Source organism: Gadus macrocephalus, chromosome 15, assembly GCF_031168955.1.
Source record: "Gadus macrocephalus chromosome 15, ASM3116895v1".
Classification (NCBI taxonomy): Eukaryota; Metazoa; Chordata; class Actinopteri; order Gadiformes; family Gadidae; genus Gadus; species Gadus macrocephalus.
The window spans coordinates 14,410,946-14,424,897 of NC_082396.1; the positions used below are offsets into that span (position 1 = coordinate 14,410,946).

Sequence of the window (13,952 nt, forward strand, 5' to 3'; positions counted from 1 at the left end):
ACTGCGGCTTAAACTTTACCTCAAACATGTTCACTTTTAATATCCAGAGAATTGCAAGGTTTGCAGAAATGTTGCATGTATGAATGTGTTTTTTTGACCTCTGGAATGTCTCATTAATTATTCAAAAGGTGTGGTTATGGATTCACACGAGACAATTTGCGGCGCCTCTGTAAGCGTTGAGTTGACTTTCGTAATTTTCACCGTGTGAGGATGATTTTTTTCCCAGCATGGTTGCTGTTTTATTTCTGAAGGTCAATGATCTTTTTTTCCCCCCTCCGTCAAACAAAACTTTCGATGAAATTCCCTTCTGCTGTCGATGTTCGACTCGCTAAGAGCTTGCAGGGTTGTACCGCGCGCGAACGAGGCGAAGGTTGACTTCATTAAATCATGCGCTGCGCCAGCCCACCGTTGCTTTTAAATAGGACAGGACACCTTATTTATTTATTTATTTATTTTCTCACCCAAGATTATTGTCTTTCTAGTGGTGCGTTAATGAGAAACTCCCCCTGTGTAACCTCCTTTATAGACAGAAAAATAAAACATCTATGATCTCTCCACCCTGGCCTCATCAAAAGCGCGCCTGCTTCCAGCCCACCTCTGCTCCGAGCCGTGCCAGGGCAGGGCCTACCAGACAGCCCGCTTTTTTTTTTTCAAAGGCAGTTTTTTTAATTGAATGTCAGTGAAGCAAGAAGGGAGCCGGCCACTAATTAACGGCTGTCTTAATTGTCCTCGTGATGAGTTTGTCTTGGACATCATTTGCATAATTAACACCCAGCAATAAATCATTTAAAGGGGATTGTCTGTCAGACAGCAGGGCAGGATGTGGTGCCTTTGTGCCAGGAAGTTTAATAACCAAAAACAGGGGTTTTATGGGGTGGGGGGGGGGGGGGGGTGGGGGGGCAAAAACACTGTCAGTCAGGTCTACTTACTAATCATTTTGTATGAAATGATCTTTGATGGGCCACTTAATACAAAACCCCGGCGAATATCCAGAAGAAATCAATAAAAACCATAGGGTGACATTACTAACCAGAGCGTTTCCACGCCATCAATTCATACAATGAAACATGACCTCAGCTGCTCTGGCCGCTGTTCACCCTCATGTATTTAATAAACCCCGACGAGCCTCTGTTTGTGTTTGTGTTCGCAGATAGCCGAGTGTTCCTGCATGCTACTGGCATGTACTGAAGTCCAGACCTGGGTGGATGGATGGACGGGGTGGATGGACGTGTGGGCAGACGGATGGAAGGATGAATGCACGGGGGAGACGACGGACACGGGCGTGGCTGGAGGGACGGATGGAAGTGTGGATGGATGTGTGGGTAGAAGGGTGGACGGGTGGGTGGGTGGGTGGAGGGAGGGGACGGCTGGATACATGGCTGGCTGGGAGGAGGGCGGACAGATGTGCGCGGGGGTGGACAGATAGAAGAAGAGGAAGAAAACGGAGAGACACAAGAGCTGGGACAGAGGGAAGAAGGAGGACGCATCAATTGTGAGATGCCAGAGACATTCCCGGGCCGTGTCACCCGGTGTTTAGCCCCCCCCTCCACCTCCAGCCGTCTGCGTGTCTCCCCCCCCCCCACCCAGGACCCTGCCGTCTGAGCCCAGTGGAGAGAGCTGTGTTATAAAATGGTTATTTGATCTTTTTCATATTGTCCAGTTTAATTTATTGCACCTATCAACAGATATCTTGGCTCTATTTGAAAAGTATTTCTTTATTTCAGAAGTGTTTTGACTTGTGCTTTATTTTTTCTCTTTAAGTTTTCTTTATAGATTGTAGAAGAAGATTTTACCATAGTTGTTTTTTCTTTTGTTTCTGTCTTCTTGTCAGTGATGTATATCTAAACACAAGTGGATATAAATATATATTCCCCATTTTTTGACATCATCATCAGAAACAAGATGGCATGTTGTACAGCCCATAAACGCCTTGTAATGTGCTTGGTATGCAGTAGTGCAGTTTGACAATACAATACAAACCCTTTTTATTAAGATGTCTGAGTCTTTCTTTATGCATTTCACGCGGACAACCTGTTATTAGGTTTTCAATGCTTTGTTAATCAGACTTTGAGAGACTTTGCATAGACAAGCTTTACCTTCGATGTGTGTGGGGATTTGATGTGGGTGTTTGTGTCCTATTGGCAAGGATAATAATTACATTGTAACTTCCTCTTTTTACAGATGACATATTATCGTCCTAGCAGTTGTTTTGAATGACCAGATTTTTTTTAGGAATCTGATGTGTGTGCTAGTGGGTGGGCTTTTTTTTCATGCGTCTACTTGTTTTTGTGTGTGTGTGTGTGTGTGTGTGTGTGTGTGTGTGTGTGTGTGTGTGTACATTGTGCACTTGTCTAAATATGTGTGTGCCTTTGTTAATTTGTAAGTGTCTATGCTGGGGATGCCTATTTGTGTGTGTGTTAGTGTGCGGGTGTGTGTTGGGGGTGGGTATGCATGTGCCTGTGCATTTGTAATCATGTGTGAGAGAAAGGATTAAGCCAAGCCATTGATTCTTGCTCCATTTCCAAAAACCCACACGTAGGTATTGACAGACACCATGATAAAGGGAGTTTGTTCGCTGTGGCTGAAATATGTTGACAGAGCACTATCTGTTGGTCCGCAACATTTTATTCAATCATGTCCCCCCCCATTGGACGAAAAACGAAGGGCACATTCTTAGGGTGGAAGTCTTTAATGGGGACATTTTGTTGAGCTTCACAGATGAAGGTGAAAGTAAAATGGTAATAAAGGTGAGATGAACGACATGAATCTATCCAGAAACATTAAATACTTAAATGAGATCTAATTTAATATGATTGATGTGCTTAAATATTAAGTAAACTAGATGTGGATATAAAAGCGAAATACCATTTTAGGCGTGCCATATATTTTACTTAATAGTTAATGAATTCAATCATCGAAAACAATTTAAATACAAACCACTTTGTATTTGTGTTTTTTCTTGCATTTGAACACTGTTAGTCGTGGTTACACATGACAAAGGATGTGTGTTGACCAGTGGGCAGTGTCCTGAACACAATGAACCTTCAACTGTGGGCAGATTTCTAATGATTCGTCAAAATAATGTCTGGATGAGTCATCACTTTGGTCAGTAAGACCGCTGGAAGGCTTGACCCAATAGACACAAGTGGAACTCTTCTTTCTTCTTTTATCTTATATCTTATTTATTTATTTGTGACCTTTTTTGTTATTTCTTGATTTCTTAATAACTTTCTCTCCTCAATTATATCTGCTATTCTTTCAATCTATCCTACTAGGTATCTATCTATATATTTCTCTCCCCCTTCACACACACACACACACACACACACACACACACACACACACACAAACACAAACACACACACACACACACACACACACACACACACACACACACACACACACACACACACACACACACACACACACACACACACACACACACCATACCCTTCCCAACCACCCAGTAGCATTGTCCTGCTGAGAGGTGTGTAATGGAAAAGATAAATGGGGGATAAAGCTAAGGTGACAGGACTGTGTTCATGTGTGTGTGTGTGTGTGTGTGTGTGTGTGTGTGTGTGTGTGTGTGTGTGTGTGTGTGTGTGTGTGTGTGTGTGTTCATGTGTGTACTGCACAACAGACCTGCAAGCCATCTGCTCATCTCCTCTTAATGAACAAAGCAAACAGCAGGAGTCAAGGCTGTCTCCAAATCTGGAGTCTCTTTATTGAAAAACACACAAATGTGTGTGTGTACGTGGACAAGGACACACACACAGGCCCACATATGCACACACGCATACACACACACACACAGACACACACACATATGCAGGCAAAAGCACACACGCACACACGCACACACACACACACACACACACACACACACACACACACACACACACACACACACACACACACACACACACACACACACACACACACTTATTTGCCCTGTTTAATCTGATTAGCTTTGATTGAGAACAGGGGCAAAGCAACCTTTTTTAGACCTTACTCCTACATCAGTGACAGAGAAGGTCTGAAACACAATTAGCAAGCTGTTCTCGGGCCCCTGCTTTGCAGTCACATCTGACCACAGGCAGCCAAATAGACCTAATGGATGGGAACTAACCAATGGGAACTAACCTGCCGCTGCATCTGTGGGAGACCAGGAAACGCAAACTATTAGACAGCTGTTGTGCATATCTTTTCAAAATGTTCTTGGGTGTTTAGAAAAGCACCGGATCAATCAACTTGGGAGCAATTTGAATTGCATCCAGCCATGAAGGGATAATCTCTGAGAAAGAGAAACGTGCCTCACACACTGAACACTAAAGAAAGAGACCGGGGAAAGAATTTCATATTTTGACAAGATTCAACACACCCAAGACTGAGTGATATATATACACAGCAGTGCATGTAAGCATTGGTGTAAAGGTAATGTTGTTTTCAAAAATTGAAAGATAATGTATAAAATATTTGCTGTTTTCATTTGAACTAGTTAACAATATTTACACTCAATTAAACTAAATTTGTCTCCAGCTACTTTTTTTATTTTATACATATATGGGTAGTCAATTTGACACTTAATAACAAGAAAAAATATTTTACCTCCCAACAAAAATATGTAATCGTAAACACATATTTTGAAAAATACCATAAATAACCGTGTTACAAATTGAATATGAAATGGTGAATCCATTTAATAGTAAAGTAACAGCGCCCTCCAACGGATATTTATATATTGTACCGCAACAATCGCGCAAAAAGGACTTCTGGTCTTTTTGGGCTACTGTAGTTTATAGCCTTTGCCCGTTTCTTCTCCTAACAGCATGGCTGATCAATCAAACTATATATCAGATTTCAGGTGAACATTTCAGCCTTTGCCCTGTCTGTTCTTCACACTCAGAAACCATGTTCACGACCACGGGCTCTCGGGGATTATGTGAGTATTCCGCTTCACCGAAGATTATCGCAATGTTCCTCCATACTGATAAGCCATCGCTAGCTATTGCTGGCTTTGCGGCGTCATTCATAAACGATTTCCCCTGACGAATGATGTCTAAACCATTTCCACTCCGAGTACGAATATTTATGCAGTTACCCTCAATACGATGATATCTATAATGCTTGAGAAAAAAACACACCTTCCACTTTCCTTACCGCCATCCTTGCAAAACCATACAAAATAACTACAAGGTTCAATGGTGTCGATATGTTGTCTTCCCCACAGACAAGGTCCCCCTGTCCAAAGGCTTACTGCTGGTTCTCAGTGGGTTAACGGTCATGCTGACGTTGCTGCCTCAGTACCAGGGACTTTTCACCTACAACCTACAGGCCATCACCACCCAGCAGCAGGTAAGCTGCCAGGAGGAGGTCATACATGATGCCTCTTGCCTTAAGACTTAGTTACCACTATTTTAATGTGTATGTGTGTGTATGTGTGTGTGTGTGTGTGTGACTACTCACATATGTCGTGGTAATGTAATCAGAGAGTTGTTTTGCATTCATGCCACAGAATCCTCTATATTTAAAATGCTACGTTATAGCCATGTTTTAGTTTTGTAATTGCCTTCGTCCAGTTACACAACAATATTTATAAACTGTTGCCATGTCATAAACTGAAGGCAGACAGTCACTTAGGATCCATTCTAAGTGCATCATTTTTTATTAAAAAATAGTTTTACGTGACAGATAGGAAACATATAGTATAGATTGTATTGATGCTATCAGCTCAAATTCTCCGTTATGAGCGACCACATGGGATTATGGGATATCTCAGCCTATAAGCAGGAATCCCTTCTTCCTTTCAAACCGCAGGTGTGGAGGTGGGCCTGCGGCCGGCTGGTCTGTCTGGATCTGAAGGACACCCTCTGCAGCAGCTTGCTCATCTACAACTTCCGCATCTTTGAGAGGCGATTCGGCACCAGGAAGTTTGCTGTAAGTTCTACAATGAGTTGAAGGGAATTCATTGCTTCTTGATGACTTATAGCTTTGATTTTCCACCAACATAACTGCTCCTGCAAACCTGTTGTGTTTCAGTCCTTCCTCTGGGGAACCTGGCTCCTGTCTGCACTGACCGACTTCCTGCTGGCCCAGGCGGTGTATTTCCTGTTTGACCATGAGGTGGAAGAGCTCCCGACAGGACTGTGCGTAGCCTGTTAACCCCACTGCTGTGTGTTTGTGTGTGTGTGAGTGTGTTACATGATGCAGAGTAGACATAAATGGAAATAGGTGTTGGTTTTGTTCTATGTCCTGGTTATTCCTAATTGAATGGACAGGAAGAAGTTATTTAGAACAATCGTTGAGCAACATTGTGTTGATCGTGACTCTTCTTGAAGAAGGTCTCCTTGTTGATTGGCTCTCCCATCTTCTTTCCCTCTCTCCCAGGCTGTCCCCCATCTTCTCCCTGTTCGTCCCTTTCTACCTCTCCATCCCCAGGGTTCCTGTCACTCAGGTCTTGGGATACTTTTCAATCACCAACAAGACTCTGGTCTACATCGTGGGACTGCAGGTGTGTGTGTGTGTGTTTTCTCTCTAGGACTTCCATCCGCAAGAGAGTAGTCAGTTTTATGCCTAATACAATGCTAGGCATGGTATTGGGTATGGACCTCGCAATAGGATATAACCTAGATTTTTGAGCTCCGATACGATATATATTGCGTTTTTGCAAATAATGTGATTCTGCAAATATTGTGATACATTATTATTTGGAGTGGTTACATATTTTGCTTGATTTAACGTTGGATTTGGGTTCTATAGGTCTTCTATTCTCTTTTAATTGAATGCTGCTGAATAGAACAGAACATAGATTAGGCAAATTTACTATCCGGAAATGCACTTTAGCGCCATCTGTAGGACTGTAACATTTACATTTGTGGCTTTCATTTCTTCATTCTTAATTTTCATTATTTATTTAGTATTGCAGAAGAAAAGATCCAGCCTCGTGCCAATGACAATCAGATATTGGAAATTGTTAGTTACTGTAATGTTTTTCTACACATTTTACAAGAATACAACCACATCATGTTGGGTGGGATGTCATTTGTTTACTGCCACCAAGTTATTATGTACAAATGAATTCCAGTTAAATGGAGGATATGTGAATGCTGAGCTGGTAGGCTCCCACTGTATGTAGAAGACGGTGTTAGTAGTGCTTCAGATGTGGTCTCTCTGTTGAGCTGTTGCTTCTTTGTTCCAGCTTCTCACCTCCCATCCCTTCATGTGGCTCATCACACTCAGTGGATTGGTGAGTTACTCTCTGTTTACCACCAAGGCTATCTTTTGAAGTATCGATGTCCCATATTTAAAGTGTGTTGCCCAGCTTGGCTTGACTGCTCCCTGGCTGCCCTCCTAATTCTGTTTTGATGATTCTGAATTTAGGCCGGGGATCGGTAATTCAATATGAATTGATCTTCTCCCACTTTCATTATGGATCGGTTGTATTTGTATTGTGTTATAAGATAACGTGTCAGACTCACAATACTTAAAATAATAGATGTTGAGGGATATTTAAAGATATTTTTCAGGGACTTTTATCTTTTGGCCCACGAAGCTCCACATGAATCCACCACTTTCATCACTTTCATTGAAAGACAATTGCAGTACAGTCAGACACATGTCCTTCTTGGAGCGAGTTGTCATAGCAACTTAAGCTGCAGTCATCAGGACTCAAACCCAGTACCTTTACGGCTTGGAGTAGTAACCCCCACATAGAATATTTACATACACAGTGCTTATCGTCATAGCAAACAGGCCCTGCTTTATAATCCTGAATGCATCCATAGTTGCGTGTGTGTCTCCCAGATCTCAGGCGGCCTGTACTACGGCAATGTCCTCTGGCTGCAGCGCGTCCTCTTCGTCCCCGTCTGGCTGGCCAAAATGGGTCGCTGTGTCCTCGAGCCTCTCTTCTCTGGTAGGGCTCTGCTCCCCGGGCTGCATCAGATGACTCACTCTCTAGGGCAAACAAATGCTGCTTCTGCATGCACGCCTTCTTATTTGTGTGTGTGTGTGTGTGTCTCAGGCCCTGAGCCCACCAGCGAGAGCCCCCTGGGGATGGGCGCCACGCTGGACATCCAGAGGCAGCAGAGGATGGACCTGCTGGACCAGCAGCTGCTGCTGGCCGAGTACAACCAGGCCAGACGCAGCCCCCGGCCGCAGCCCCAGGTACACGCACACAGAAGCACACGGACACGCGCATGATCCATGCATAGATGGGTAGTTGGGTTATTTCTTCGTCCCCGACGGGGAATTATGTTTATCACAGCAGCTCCAATGTTCAAGCTGTATAAAACGTGACTACTAGGGCTGCAACTAACGATTATTATTATTTATTGATTATCGATTCATCTATGAATCGGATAAAAAAAGAAACATTTCTACGGTAATTGCCGCATCTTTATTAAAAAAACTGAACATTACTTCAAATTCACAGTGCAGACTGAAGTGTAAAAACATCAGGTTATTGCTCCAACGTCCCAGAACTATTAAAAGTAATATTAAATGATAAAAAAATGTAAAAACATAACTGGGATAACACAAAAAAAACATACAATGTATGACATACATACATACATACATACATACATACATACATACATACTAGGGATGGGCAAAATGATTCTTTTCCGGGAACTAGTTCTTTCAGTTCAGTTCACTATAACGATTCGTTTATTTGATTCGTTCTTTTTGATTCGTTCGTTACGTCAGATTACATCTTAAAAAAAAAAAAAAAAAAAAAAAAGAAATTTTATATATTTTTTTATTTTGAATTGGTCTTTGGTCCGGATAGGACCGTCAAGACCGCAGTCCGCCGTTTGGAGATGCCTGCTATTTAATATGTCAAACGTCCCACCAATATTTATACCACTTGCTTACTCTCTATATTTCATTCATGGTTTTACATTTATAATTTTATTTTACATTTAATTCTTCATTGTTCAGGCATTACAGAACTTGCATGGTCATAAATAAAAAATACGAACTGCAGTTTAATTTCTTTGTTTGTTCTTAAATTGACGTAGAATGGAGCAAAGACTCCTGGGATTGGGAAATGCGTTTATCCAATAAACAGATGGAGGTCAAGTCTATTTTCGAAAAAATGTAGGGGGATATATGAGTCGAATGGTATGACCCAAGATACGTCAGACAGAGAAAGCGCGCATATTCGACGGTACCGCCTTGTCATTGGTTTACCCAGGTGCCATTCCAACACCATTGCTACCTCTCATTGGCTGAATCTTTGAGAAAGTTGTAGACTCAATCAATGGAAGTCGCGGGGAGACGGAGCTCTGTTCGTTTGTATATTTTATTTACGTGACCATATGTTTGGTTAATGTTAAAAAAAAAGAATCAAAGAACCAGTTCTTCTTGTTTTGGGGAACCAGTTCTTGTCGTTCACGTTCGGGATTCGTTCGTTGTAACGAATCAGTCGCGACCGACGCATCCCTAATACATACATACATACATACATACATGCATGCATGCATGCATGCATGCATGCATGCATGCATGCATGCATGCATTCATACATACATACATACATACATACATACATACATACATACATACACAGTATTTAAGGGATGTCCATGGTTAACCGGTTAACCGATAAGATCTTTAACCGGTGAATACTAACGGTTAAAAATAAATTAAATCATCTTAATTTCTCTCAGATGACAGGAGATCGTTAACTTTTATTGATATTGATACCATTTTCGAGACTCCTTAACAATCCAAGTCTTTATTGATACTTTTCTATTATTTTGTTGAATTATAACTTGTATTATTGCTTTAATTGCTGATAAGATTATCAAGTTTTCGCCAAAATCTTTTCTTTTTTTTTTTTTTCTTTTTTTTTTGCATTTGAACACATCAATCATATTACTGAGCCGACCTGAACACATCACATTTCACACTGTTTGCTACTTTTTTTTTTTTTTTAAAGCTAACTAGCTCTATATCCTGCCGATTTTAACATTTAAAAACTGGATTACTATTTTCAACTGACGGGGACTTTCTACACCGTCCGGTTGTGGGATTACTACCGCTGCTTTGAATGACTGTTGATGCACGCGGTGCCGACTCCGAGCCCGTCTGCACACCGTCTGCAGCAGCAGCAGCTGACAAGAGTTTTTGGTTGGACTCGACGGATACTTCAGTTGAAGGAGTTTTTTTTCAGTGAAGGTTCAACACTTTTATATAGGCCTACAGTCCAGTGTAAAGATATGACCAAAATACAAGCTATGGTCGCCCACACTAAAGCTCGCTGTGGGCATGCATGAACCATGAACCAACCTGTCGGCGGCTGGCTGTAAACAGTGCCGCGCCTACGAGTGACGTATTAATCACGCGAATCAACGAATCGATGACCAAATTCGTTGCCAACGCTTTTAGTAATTGTTTTTTATCGATTTAATCGATTCGGTGTTGCAGCCCTAGTGACTACCAATTTTTTTGGTGTTCATACTTACAGAGATGTGTATGTACATGGAAAAATGTGTCTACACTGCACACTCCTTAAATATTGAGTTCTCACATGTTTAATCTCTTCAGTTTTATCGCTTGAGTTTAACCCCAGTAGTGTATAGTGTGTAATCAATAGAATCATTGAGAGACTTGGCCAGTAGGCTATTGCTGATCCTCTCTCCTGAGAGCTGTTGTCAGTCCTCAAAGAGGGAAGTGTCTGTGAGTCTCCACCAAGTGGTGGCGACTCTTAACATCCCCGTGTTTGGGGGGCTCTGGAATGCAGGCTGGCATGTTGGACTGGAGACGCTTCTTCCCCTCGCTGAGACGCAGGGGCCCCATCCGGGCCCCAGCCCAGCAGGCCCCCCCGGAGCAGACCCAGCCCTCCCCCCAGCCCCACCCCTCTCCCCTGGACGACTCCCCTGCAGCGGAGGAACAGGTTGGTTGTTGGGTGTGGCCGGGACATGTGTGTTGGGAGGAGTGCGTCATAATCTCTCATCGTCTGCTTGCCCATCACATGTTACATGAGCCAAAAGTGATCAATCATCCAAATTGTAATTATGCATTTTCAGTTCATTAACTGTTAATTCATAATTGAGTGTTAGATCTCATTGGTAACTATGTAGCCAAAAGTGTAGTCTCTACTTCTCCTGCCAAATTGTGTTGATTCTATCAGTTCCCTGTTTGGTTTGCTGATGTAACGGGGGGGCACTCAGGGGGCTGTTCATTAAACCCCTTGTCCATGATCTGCTGCTGCTGTTCCCCTCTCTCAGGTGGCCAGGTTGGTCGAAATGGGCTTCTCGCGGATCGACGCCCTGGAGGCACTCGGGGCTTCCAACAATGACATCAACATGGCAACCAACTACCTCCTGCAGCACTGAGCGATCAGTGGGAGCACCAGAGACGGAGGAGGTCAGGGGGGGTGAGGAGCAGAGGAGGTGGGGGACTGCTGGGGAGAGCCAGTGCAGGAGGAGATGGGCTCGGGGCCCGCCCGGTCGGCTCCCCCCGACTAGGTTAGTCATCGTGGCCGGGGTCAGCTTGTGCTGGAACCTAGTGAGTGAAAAGCTGTCGCGTCCAGAGTCCACAGACTGTGCTGTGCTTGTTTTAAGGAGGCGTCGCAGCCTGGAGCCTATGGCCTCATAGCCATGAACATGTGGGTACTTGACCCTACGGATGTTTCCAATCGTACTTTCAAGGTCATGTAAGGTGTATCACAGTTTGGGATGAAGGCATATTGGAAGACCATCAACCAAGCATTAACTGAAATAACAATTAGTGACCCCCGTACCGTATACAATACCATTAATAAAGGACTGTTGGTTGCTATGCTTGCAGTCCTAAAACCACTATGATCCTGAACATAGCCAAGCTAGGACTTGGTTGATCGGAACAAAAGACGACCAATGACGTCGCCACAGCAACTGTCTAAAACAGGTACGGGCTGCAGCATAGCGCTTCCGCTGACATCCTCTTGACATGAGGGATACACTTCAAACTCGTTCTACAAGTCACGCTCGTATTCAGATATTCCGACAACTTAATGTCTTCATCACAAAAGTGGGCCACGGCTAATCAGAAAATAACCTGAGCTATATTTGTGTATTTATTTTGTCGTAAGACGGCAAGACGTGTGGGAGCAGGTGGAGGCAGGGGGCTGCATGGGGTACGGGTTTGAACCCCCGGGTTCAAACCTGCTGGATGTGGGTGTCTCTAGAGCTGTCACATGAACAGTGTTTCATTGGCTGACCCTCCCTCCCAACTCGCCCACATGTGACTCGGAAGCTGGATTCTCATTGGCTGAGACATTGACGTTGTGTATCCATGAGCTCCTATCAACGTATGTGTAACAAAGCTTCTTCTGTGTAACGTAGGAGGCTGTAGGAGCACGATCTCAGGGTTTGTGGAGCGTGTGTACTTCATGTTTGATCCCGGATTATTTGAATGTCATTGCATACATGATTGAATGCCCGTGTGCACGTTGTCGGTCAGCTGACGTGAGCTCTTCTGTCTTTATTGTCATGTTTTGTCATTCATGAACATATGCTCGTTCATTATCATGCACACGTACAACCCACATAGGTTTTCAAATATAGAGGCTAATATGATTGAAATATTCAATTCTGTCTGTAGGAAGATATGTACCCTGCCAGCACAACACAGCTGTCTTAATGAAAACAATATTTATTATGCAATAAGATAAATGTATGAAGGCTATAAAAACTCACTGGTGTTTATGTAGATGCCTTTTAAAGGTTAATAAACAATACATTTACAAATTGTATGAAAAGTGACGAGATGGTTGCAAACCATGTTGAACGCAGATATTATTTTCTATTTTGTATAATACCATTTATACATTATGTTGAATTGTTTTGTGGGCAAATGAAGATGGCGCATATGTATCACACGTGATGCATACGAGATCGATTCTGCAATGACAACTTGTTCTGTTGAATGGTTTGTCCTGAAAGTGAAATAAACCCACTTTAGGAAATGGGAAAGGTGTACTTTTAAGTGATTTCTGTCCTCCGAATTATTTAGTTCACAGTTTAGCCGTTTAAATGGTTATCGAAAAGCATTTGTAAGCATACTTACTATTTTCGCCATGGCCTTGATGGAATTTTCTTGTAGCTCGTTCAATGCAAATTTATATTGCTAATTGCCTGGTCCAAATTTAAATGCATTTCTGTAATGCACTTTTCCAACACTAGATTGAGCCCTCGCTCCGTTTCTTTCAGATTTAGGCAAACATCTTAAGCATCAAACAACACATTGAACCCAAGAGGTCTTAATCTCATGCAAAGAGGAAATATGCCTCTAGAAAATATACTTAGCCTTCCTCCGCGTTTCTGACAAAGAGGTTAATGGAAACCTAGCTTTTATTGGGTCCCGACTGGACACTCGTTTATATACACATAAGCATATTGCAAGTATTACAAGCATTTTAATGGGTAAATATGTTAAGATAAGTGTGTGTGTGCGTGTGTCAACATATCATCTTTACCCTCTGCAACATGAACAGTTATATAATGTCCAATTGACATCATCATTATGGCTGTGATTTGCCTTGCCAGCTCAAATGCTGGGTGGTGGGGCTGGAGCCAGGATCCCTGCATGTCTTCCTGGTCCAATCGGCAGCACCACCACAATATGGCTAAGCACGGTGGAGCTCCTCCACCCAACAGCATTGGCTACGTAAGAAAAAGCACATTAATAATGAAGACACACTGGACAGTTGCTCTATGAACTACTTGGCATCACAAACAAACAGACCTGCTCTAGGTTCAGAGGTGATGGAGGTCGCTGACCCTCTCATGCTTTTCAGCTAATATCTATCTTTTTTTTATAAATAACAAATATATTCGTGTTTCAAAACAAAATGGGACCAAGATTTAAAAATTATTGACTAGCACATTAGGCAGAGTTGTGAAGCTAACTACTGCCAATTATTTAAACCCGCAAATAAGCCTCTGATCTTTTTGGCCCGGTTT

General features: G+C 42.7%; 2 protein-coding genes across 2 annotated transcripts in view; both read left to right on the forward strand.

Moving 5' to 3' along the window:
* dachc (dachshund c) overlaps window positions 1-1,188 on the forward strand; it is an 18,541-nt gene extending 17,353 nt beyond the window's left edge. The window contains exon 6 of the mRNA XM_060073878.1: window positions 1,151-1,188. Within this exon, the coding sequence (XP_059929861.1) occupies window positions 1,151-1,188 (38 nt within the window). The remainder of the gene's footprint in view (window positions 1-1,150) is intronic.
* Window positions 1,189-4,756: 3,568 nt separating this feature from the next.
* On the forward strand, window positions 4,757-12,962 carry ubac2 (UBA domain containing 2). Its single transcript, XM_060073646.1, has 10 exons — window positions 4,757-4,942; window positions 5,231-5,355; window positions 5,818-5,937; window positions 6,040-6,146; window positions 6,388-6,511; window positions 7,199-7,246; window positions 7,804-7,912; window positions 8,021-8,163; window positions 10,748-10,900; window positions 11,235-12,962. Exons 1-10 carry the CDS (start codon window positions 4,912-4,914, stop codon window positions 11,340-11,342), a joined length of 1,068 nt encoding a protein of 355 aa, XP_059929629.1. The 5' UTR covers window positions 4,757-4,911; the 3' UTR covers window positions 11,343-12,962.
* Window positions 12,963-13,952: the final 990 nt, after the last annotated feature.

Coding starts and splice junctions, on each gene's coding strand:
- ubac2 (XM_060073646.1), top strand. CDS start 4,912: ATGTTCACGACCACGGGCTCTCGGGGATTAT. Junction 5,938..6,039: donor TCGGCACCAGGAAGTTTGCT/GTAAGTTCTACA, acceptor GTTGTGTTTCAG/TCCTTCCTCTGGGGAACCTG. Junction 6,147..6,387: donor GAAGAGCTCCCGACAGGACT/GTGCGTAGCCTG, acceptor CCTCTCTCCCAG/GCTGTCCCCCATCTTCTCCC.